Source organism: Cariama cristata, unplaced genomic scaffold, assembly GCF_000690535.1.
Source record: "Cariama cristata isolate BGI_N322 unplaced genomic scaffold, ASM69053v1 scaffold1005, whole genome shotgun sequence".
NCBI classification, from domain to species: domain Eukaryota; kingdom Metazoa; phylum Chordata; class Aves; order Cariamiformes; family Cariamidae; genus Cariama; species Cariama cristata.
In genome coordinates this window covers 31,453-41,340 of record NW_009616720.1, presented here as the reverse complement: position 1 = coordinate 41,340, position 9,888 = coordinate 31,453, and the positions used below count along the sequence as shown (strand labels likewise).

General features: G+C 45.2%; 1 protein-coding gene across 1 annotated transcript in view; it reads left to right on the top strand.

Annotated features, from left to right (window-relative positions):
- Window positions 1–788: 788 nt before the first annotated feature.
- LOC104161720 (PDZ domain-containing protein 2-like) overlaps window positions 789–9,888 on the top strand; it is a 16,422-nt gene continuing 7,322 nt past the window's right edge. The window contains exon 1 of the mRNA XM_009700251.1: window positions 789–947. Within this exon, the coding sequence (XP_009698553.1) occupies window positions 810–947 (138 nt within the window). The 5' untranslated portion in view covers window positions 789–809. The remainder of the gene's footprint in view (window positions 948–9,888) is intronic.

The following is a 9,888-nucleotide window of genomic DNA, read 5'->3' as shown; positions in this document are numbered from 1 at the left end:
CCCGCCCCCTCCACCCTGAGGCCTTCAAAGCATATACATGTGCTGAGGCAGATTAATTTCACTAAGGAGGCTCATTTCAGATGCAAATGCTCTATGGGCTGCTGCACAAATGAAACCTGCCTGATTTTTAATTTTTTTTAAAATTATTTATTTATTTTAACGCACAGCTGGAAACACTTTCTCCTTTGCTTTGCTTGCTCCACCTTTCCATGCTGCTGTGCTGCGAGTCCAGAGGCCAGCGTGGTGGGAACACATTTGGTGGCGTTTACTAGTTGTCGTATTACGCTGCAGTGGGATCAGCCTGGATGGCTCGTAGGGCTGTTATTATTCCCAGTATTATTTCTGGTATTATTTTCCTCTAATACTGAAGGAAGAGAGCATTTGCCGATGCCTCAAGGTGTCCTAATGTATCCCCACGCCGGGTAATCCGCTGCCTGAGGAGGTTCGTGAACATCACGGGGCGCAGCGTGTTGGGGTGCCGAGGCGGGATGCAGGCATGGCAGGGCAAGCAGTCAGTAATCCCTGTGCATCCCTTTCCTTGCAGTTACTTGGCCGAGCAGTGCTGGAATGGCGGCTTTGTCTACCTGATCATGTTGCGCCGCATCAAGCGCAAAGCCCCTCTTCCTCCCTCCAACGGCAACAACAGCAACAGCTGCGACCCCAAAACCAAGCCCAATCCCGAACCCGGCGACAGAGCCGCTCAAAATGGGAAAAGGACCAGGAAGTTTGGAGTCATCACCAGAACACCAGGCAGCAAGGACAGTAAAGAAAAGCCGGACTTGGAGCAGGGGAACGGGCACTGCACCCCAATGGAGGTGGAGATTGCTCAGCCGGAGTCCTTCGAAGCAGAAAGCAACGGGGAAGAGCAGCTTCGGGGCACCGAGGGACAGTACCGGTGCCGGCTGTCAGATAGTGGCGTGCCAGACATTGGTGACCAGTCTACCCAGGTATGTTTGCATCAAGTTTTTCTAGAGAAGGAAGCGGCAGACGTGGAAGTGAATAGAGGGAGTTTCTCAAGCAATTTCCTTGTTTTCAGTGCTTCATCCTCGAGCTGAGCCTCTGGGTGACAACCCAAGCTCTTGGGGCACTGAGCTGTGGGGTGGGGTCCAAAACAGGGGGGCAGGAGGATTACAGGGTTAAATAATAACTGTGAGAAACCTCTATGATGCTCTGTCCGTGATGGAAGGTAAGGTCATTATATCTCTGACCTGTCAGGGCTGGCCTCAGGATTTCTTTCGTTGAGACAACTGATGACCTTAGGACTCCAAGGCGGGAGGTGTCAGTGGAAGATGGTCCTTTTGTCCTTTGGGGTTCATGTTTAGCTCTGTCTGAGCTTGATGGCACCTTAACGCGCATGTTAACATTGAAATAGAAATTTTGCTTTTTGATGCACCAGACTATGGTGCATTTATTTGTGTTACAAAACTTGTTTGGCGAGAGTTTGGGGACCACGTGGAAGTTATTGTGAATTTTGCTCTGAGTTGATGAGATGAACGATTTGTTAATGTTGGGAATGACAGTGGGATCAGGGCTTTTGTTTCATCCTAATGGAGATCTTGGGGTTTGTTGTCTGGCTAGAATTGCAGCATTGCTGGATGGAGAAAAATAACCTGAGCCTTGCTCAAGTTTCAGTATGCATCTGTCACTAGAAGAACTCTCTGCCAATCTTTCCAGAGACACTGATAGTATAAACAGATGAACGTTGCTTTGTTGGGCTTGGGGCTTGCTGCAGCAGCTGGTTTTGGTTTTAAGACTTCAAAGCTGGTAACAGAGCAATAAGAGTGGACGTCTCATCGCTAAATTCTGTTGAGGAAAGCATGGGTTTAAACATGTCCTCTGAATTAGTGCTCCCCAATACTACTGCAGGGTGGGGGTGGCGGTGGTGGTTGTGAACTTAAGGTACATTGGAGGGGCTGAAACCAATTTTAAAAAATGCTAGTCTTAAAGAAATGTAATTGAGAAAACCTACTCTTCCCATCAGTGAGACATGGTGGATTTCATGGTGCAACAGGAAGGGGAGAATGGTTGTGTGCTGTTCTTGCAAGCCTCCTATTTGCAGTCTTTCTGAAAGAAAACATTGAAAGTTTAAAAATAAATAAATAACTCCTTCAGTATTTTGAAAGCTCTGGTCCATATAGAAACTTCTTGAATCTGTTCTGAAGATGTCTAATTAAACACGTTATAAATGAAGTTGATCAGAGTTTGTTTTGAGGAAGTGGAAAGCCAAATCTTTTATATATGTATAGAAAGACTCTTGATCCAGAGCCATCTTGTGCTAGTGTAACCTTGCTGTTTTGAGTAATTTGGGTCTGAGAAGTAAATTGTTCAATTCAGAACGTATATGTATCAATGTGAGCAATAAATAAATTTTTAAAGCAAAGCACATACAAGGTGGCTTTGTAAAACGTAAAAGCATAGCTGAGTCACTGGAAATTTAAGAGCTATAATCTGTTCAGTTGTGGTATATCTGTCATGGAACCTGTTGGGAGGCAGAGTCATTTAGTAAAATTGCTTCTCTCTCTCTCTCTCTCTCTCTCTCTTTTAATCCCACCCCCCCTTAATATTTTGGTTAGAAATATGACCTTTGTGTGTGTCAGTATTAATTACGTTTTCCTGACATCTGAATGAGGAGAACTCTGAATAGCTGGAGCCTGAATAACATGTCTTGCTCATCCTTTGCTTTTCAAAGACGAGGGGGCCTTAAAGAAGCCCATCACTTTAGCATCTGTGGGGCAGCTGCTATCCAAATAATGAGATATGAGTGACTTAACTCAGTTTCTTAATAAGTATTGAATAGTGACAATGAATAAAAATTTCAAAATTATTTGAACAGGAGGGGAAAAAAAAAAAAAAGACAAGGAATAAAGACACTTGGGAGCCTCAAATCTCCCTTCCAGCTCCATTTTCAAAGCGTGACCTGGCACTCAGGCATGTGAGATCCAGTTGTGTCAGAAGCCTTTTGAAAACGGCATCCAGGACGTTGTGTCAGAAGTTGCAGCCTCCTTCTAGCCTTCAAAGTGTGAGCCAAACCTCTCGTAGCCGCAGGATGAGTTATCTCCTTCTGAGCGGGGACAGGGTGCATTGGCAGGGCACCCTTTCTGCAGGGAAAGCAGCTGCATCCCCCGCTGCCCACCCTGTGCTCCACATCTCCTCCTCACATTGACTAATGGAATATCCAGGGCTGTCAGCCCTGTGCCTTTGGGAAGCACTGTGTGCACTTTGAGAGGACGAGAGCCAGCCTATGGTGGTGGGCTGGAGGTCGGCTGTGGGTGGGAAGAAAGGTTTCGAGAAGCCACTCGGTGACCGACGTGTCTGTGGGAGGTCTTCGCTCTCGTCCTCCCCACCACCCTGGTCCTCCCCACCTTTCCTTCCCCCTCCGCTGCCCCAGGACGCGGGTTGGAGAATTGCTGAAATTGGAATGTGTAGTTGAGGAAAATACCGTTTTTCTCCCTGTAGAAAGTATAGTTTGGAATTGTCCTAACCAAAACGGGGGAGAAGAGGTTGGGTCGAATCTGCGTGTCTGCTGCTGTACTGAACCCAGTGGCCAGGTCGTGCCTGATGCCTTGGGGATGTGGTGCCGGGAGTGCTTTTGAGGCATCCACGTGTCTTCAGTGTTGTTTGCTTTCAGGGTACCTTCTCTCCCACGAGTGTGGGGTGGTTCTCCCATTTTCTTGATACTTGCTGCTAATAACAGCAATGCTGAGTCGTGAAACGAGAGGTGAGAGGAATACTGTTTGTCAAGTGAACCTGCCAGGAGGTTCCTGTGTTACTGGTTCGTGTGCATGTGTCAGTCTACTTCTTCAGGCTTGCTTTCATCTCCTAGATCATAGTCTGTCTCTCCTGTGCAGTTGGCATTGCTATCGCTATGTGTAAACAAATCTGCCAGGCTGTTTGCTGGTATGTAACCCTCAGTAAATATTGTACCTGTCAATTAGCAGGCGACATTTAATGTTTACAGGTGGTTAAGTTATGCTGCAATATTTTTAGGATGAACCTAAATGCCCTTTAAAATGTGAGGATTCAGAGCAGCAAGGCTGTAGCTGCCTGGCAGAAAGATCTCGAAGATCTGGAAAAAAGACCTGACCTTGGTGGGGACCCAGGCTGGCTGCAGTGGGAGTCGTGGGCAGTGATTTAAGACCAGGCAATCTCTGAGCCAGAGTAATGATCCATCACATCCTGGGAAGACTGAGGAGCTCAAATACAGAAATCAAAGTTTACTTCTTTTATTCAGCGGCCTGAGACAGGGCGGAGATTTGTAGGCTGGTAATTATAAAGGCACAGATGAAAGAGGAGTATGGGGTGGGGCTGCTGGAGTCAGCTGAAAAATGATAAAGAAAAAGAAACTGTGAGGTTTCCTGGCAATATACGAATTTTGTGGATTCACTGTGTTTATCGGTAGGACAGAATCCCTCAGTTTTGTTCTTGGTTTCTCTATCATGGTGTTTTTGGAAGAGCTGTGGACTGCTTTCTTAGCTGCTCAGCCCCTGAGGAGCGCCCAGAGATGGCCAGGTACAGCTGGCAGGGGCAGGGGTGAGAATTAGGACCGTGAGGGTTGCAAGGACCAGTGTTAGGAGTGTGAGGGGAGGGAGTGTCATTTTCAAAGGGGACTTGAACTGATCACCAGGTCTGGCTGCCGTGATTAGAGGCTTTCATTGATGAAGCCAGAAAAAGCTTGGATGGAGATAAAGTATGAAGTGTACTGGAACAGACCGGCCACCTTTGCTTCCTCCGACCCCAGCAGGATGCTCTGAAAAGTCCTTAAAGCACCAAGCATTAAAAGCAGAAACAAGACATCTGCAGAACCCCCTTGAATTGTCTTGCTTCTGTATAAGCATCCAGATTAGTAAGGGATTGAAATCCAGATCCAAATTTAGCAGTCACCAGTAGAAACTGTGTAAAGGAGATCGGGCAGAGTAAAAGTGCTTTAATAGTGAAGGGAGGCAGGTGAAAGGGGCTGGGGCTCTGCATTTGGGCATTTCTCCATTGGGAGAAATACCTGGTTTGGGAGGAGTGCAGGGTGTGCAACAGGTGTCCCGGACCGGTGGTAGCACCGCAGCGTGGGGCTGTGGTGGGATGCCTTTCCAGGATGGAAACCAGTCAGTGTCTGGTGGCCCTGTAAGGTGTGTCTGGTCTTTTTCTGAAGTCAGTGTACTATCTATTGAAAGAAGGCAGAGGGGGAAGGCAAGGGGATAAAACAGAGCTTTTTCGGGGACGTCAGTCTTATAGTTGTTCTTCAAGATCTTGGCTCCGTATTGTTAACCCCAGTTGCTCTGCAGTGGGTCGCAGCTGCCAGAGCAGTATGCCTCGCCAGCTTTGCTATCTTACAGACTGGCTGAGCCCAGCTTATGTAGACCACAGCCCTCTCCAGATTCGTAAGTGTGTACACAGGTGCACACAAATGTGCATCTACGTAAAAGACCAACCAGGTCTTTGCCAGCCAGCACTTGCTTTTGTGATGCTGCAACTGCACATCGCTTGGTTTTGTTTTATCAGCAATTCTCTTTGTTCGGGCCCGTTACTGCTTACTTGTTAAGATGGCTTGTCTCGGGAAAGGACGAATGCTTTTGGATTGCATTTTGCTGTGTACTTAGGAAAGGCTGACAGCTTTTCTGTAGCAGTATTTACCAATTAGCGTTGGTAAATGCCAGCCTTGCCTTGCATTTTGGTTAATGGAAAATATTCCTTATCTTGCCAAGCAGAAGAGGAAGGCTAATGGCACGTTACAGGAATCAAAACATGAAGTTTGAAATAATGTACTGGCTTTAAGCATTTTACTATTTTTTTTTTTAATGTGAAGGAGAAAAAAAAAATTCTCATCCTTTTGCTGTACCAAAATGAAAACCTTGCTGTGAGCAAGGTGCTCCACTGGAGCTACTGAAGCTAAGTTGCTTTACATCAACTTTTTTTGGCAACCTAAGCAGTAATTATTGTTTCACTGAGGCTTTTATGGGACTCTTGCATGATGCATGTTTTAGACATAAATAACTCTATTTTTAGTTTTTAATCTAGACACCTTTAGTCATGTAAAGGCCTTCCTCAGAATCTGTTTCTGTTCTTAACGTCTTTTTATCTGTTGTGTTTGCTTCCAACTTTCATTAACATGAATCCTGGGGCTATCTGCTGTCTTGAAGTTTTAATGTGCACTGTGATAAGCACGTCTTCCCTCTCTCTTGCCTGTTTTGGGTTGTAAACTCTCTTAGGGACAAGGGCTGTCTTTTAATTGTAGCTGTACAGCACTGACAAAACTTGGCCTTGCTTTTGCTTGGGGTTTTAGAAGGTGCTTTGATGTAACTAGTAGTGAAATTACAGTTAATTTTTCTTTTGCTGCCAGTTATGTTCCACCTTGCTGTAAAACAACCATTGTCACAACTTTCTGGGGTTAAGTCTCACTCACTGCCAAATTTTTTCAGCTGACTTAAGGTTTTGCTTTTCTTTGCTGTGATTTGGGTGAAAGCCTTTCTTTGCTGTGATTTAAGTGATAGCTACAGCTGTGGTAGCTGTAGATTTTAATTTTTAATAGCAGTGTCTCCTTTTATTCTGTTTTTGGATCGAATTTTCCAAAGGTGCAGTGGAACATTGGGCGTAGCGGTATTCTGGTAATGAGTAAGTTGTAATGAGTTAGTTTCGATGTGTCATCTTGAAATGGGGTCCTCACATTTGGAAATGAGCTATTCCCACAGATAGGCATGAGGTTGTGTTACAGGAGGTCTCAGCCATGCTCAGCTATCACAAACCATAGGTGAGAGTACCAGTACGAAAGCGTTTCCCACTTACGCAGAAAGTGTTTTTTTTTCATTTTGCGTATGAGGTTAAAGATAGGGCAAACCCACAACTGGAATGCAAAGGACTGGCTGTAGCTGAAATGTAAGTTCACACCATTTTATGTTTTAATCATTAAGTGCGAATGTTTGAAACCAAGTGGACATGCCTAAAAATAGAGTATGCTGTTTGCTTAGGTGCTGTAATGTTTCAGGTGTTAGTTGGGATTATAAAGCTACATACATTCAATTTTTTCAGGCAGGGTGCTGAAACCACTGAGCAAGTGCGAAGGATTCCTGTCACGGATAGATGTAATACCAGTCCCCACGAGAGACCCCTCTTTAGCTTACACATGAGCGTGGTGGCTTTCTCTAGGATGGGCTTTAATCTACTGCAGGCAGACAGAATGTTTTCTGAGCAACTTCAAACTATCCAACCAGACGTTCCCAATAGCCCAGCAAGAGAACGAGACTGGGCGAGATACTCGAGGGAGTGCAAACACCCCATAACCCTGAAAAGCCTGAGCTTCCCAGGGGCAATTGCCGTGCTGAGACCCCCCCCAGGGTGAGGGATAGCTGAAAAATCCTTTGGCCAGTCTTGCCATAAAGCTTTGGTTGACGGCAAGAGGGGAGCGGCCAGGAGAGGTGCAATCCAGATGGTGATGGCTCAGAACGACAAATGACTCCAGCAGATTTTTGTAAGGGGTGATGATGTAGTTCAGGTGCTTGCAATGGCTGATAAAATGTTTAAAGCCCTTGCCAAGGAAATGATGTCAACAAGCAGTCTGTCTCGGGAGGTGGATCCCTGGGGGACAGTCTGCTTTAAGTCGCAGAATTTTCATCTGCTCTGCTGTGATGCCTGTTTTGCGTATTTTAATTATGTGTTTGTGTTTGAGGGAGGATATGTTTTTGCTTTTGACTGTTCCCCAGGCTTTATCCCCTAGGATGCTTCTCTTTCCATGGGGAAAGTACTGGCATTTCAGTGAAAGGATGCCAAGTGTTTGGCGGCTGTTTGTCCAAACAAGGGGACTTGTTAGATCAGCAGTGGACACTTGAATGCAATCACAGTTGTGTTTGTGCTGCTGGCTCCTACTTATTTTGAGGACATGGAAGGTTCACATGGTCAACACTGTGTAATTCATATGAAGGGCTGCTTGGGGTTTGGGTTTTTTTTCCCCCTCTTTCAAGTGGTGTAGGAGACGCCCACTGCGTGGCTTGCATCATCCAGAGGTAGAAGCCAAAGGCTTCAGTGGCTCAGTGCTAAGCAACTTTCATAGGCGGTGGGGATGGGCAAAGAACTCCTGTCTTGGAATAACTTACTGATAAAAGAATTTAGATTATTTTTTTTTTTGCTCTGCTTTTGATTTGTCTTGGAGTTCTTTAACTTGCTTGTACAACAATGACAACAAAACCCAAGGGAGCAGATGAAAGCAAGACTCCTGCTTGCAGATCAGCCTTAAAAATAACGTGGTTAAGATCAGATGAAAAATATACTCATTATCCACTAATGAAATAATTACTTTGTTAAGAATCTGCAAAAACCAGATTTTGGCATGATATTCTGATATTGAGTCATTCACACTAATATCTGTGGTGTGGAGTGATGGCTTTTGACCGTATCTTGAGATTGACGCATTGAGCTACTCACCTGGTATGTGATCATGCAAGTTAATTCCCCAGCTACTGATCCATCTTTCCTACCTGCCTGCTGGGGAATGGGGATATTGGGAGGAGGCATGATTTGACACAAGGTGGGGCCGGCAGCTGGGAGGAGTGCTTTTAATTTGTCCCACATCAGTGAAGGATGCTGGGGAATGGTGTGCTGGTATGGGCATCCTAGTGTACTCCTTACTCCCATAGAGGAGGATGCTGCACTGGTCATTGCTTGAAGGCAATTGCTTATATGCTGGTCTGAATGTGGTGCATTTCTGTTAGGCAATTTTCTGCTGGTTTTGTGCTGGTTTTCAGCTGTGTGTGATCAGCACATTGGCTGCCAGATCCTATGAAGCCTATTGAAGTAATTTTTTTAAATGCACGAAACTTACAACTTTCTCTTAAGTGTCACATTTCCAAAGCAGCTTTGTGACCAGTGAGGGAGAGCTCGCCGTTTGCTTCTGCTGCTCCTGCGGGGAAAACCTGTGAAGGTTGTGAGTGGGAACCGGTCCCTGCAGACAGACAGTAAAAATCCACGTTGAAATATGGAGGGAGAGAGACATCCCGCGGGCTGTGTTAGAGCCCGTGCCCATCAGTGTGTGCGCACAGACCTTGCATGGTTATTGGTATTCTTATCAGGGTTTATCTCTGTTTTTATTTAAAAATTGTTACATATTTATACCAGATTCGGCTGAATTGCTGCAGTGACAGAAAGTGCTTTTTTGTAGACAACTATTTTACATTTTCCATTTTACTGTCTGGCTTTTGAACTACTTACTGCGTTTCTGTTTTCCATTTGTTTACACCTTGCTCCTGCCAAGCTTTTCTTTAATACAAGATTTCAAAGCAATTTTTCCTTTGTATATATAGATTTGCAGCTTCTTGAACACGGCACAGTCAAAATCAGTCAAACCCCTTTAAACTCCCCTGCAATTAGCCGGTGAAAGAAAAGCGGGGGGAGAAGAACGGCTCCGATGTCTTTTACTTATTTATTTATTTATTTTCCTCAACACTCGGAGGGAAAAACGTTCCTTTTTGTTTTATTAATGATGTGCTTATGAAATCGAGCGTTTGATGGTATGCACTTGGAGCAGGCAGAAGGCGAGCTTCCCCACGTCGCGCTGGCAGCGTGCTTCCTTTCTGATCTGTAGCACGCTAGTTTATTCCAGATGTAGGCTGGCTCTGAACAGAGGCTGCCTGATGTACAATGGCTTCGTGGTGGAGAGAGATGGCCTCGGGGACCCACTTGAAGCTGCCAGCTGTATTCTCTGTTCTCACTTGCGGTCTGTTACATAAGACGACCCGTTTTGGGGGTTTTTTTGTTGGTGGTTTTTTGTTGGGTGGTTTGTTTTTTTTTTTGCTTGCAATTAATCCAAGTAGAATATTCATAAAGTCTTTAAAAACATTTTAATTATTTGTAACTTAGACACTTTGAAGTTGATCAGCTTCAAGTGGAAAAATCTGGTCCAAAGGGCTG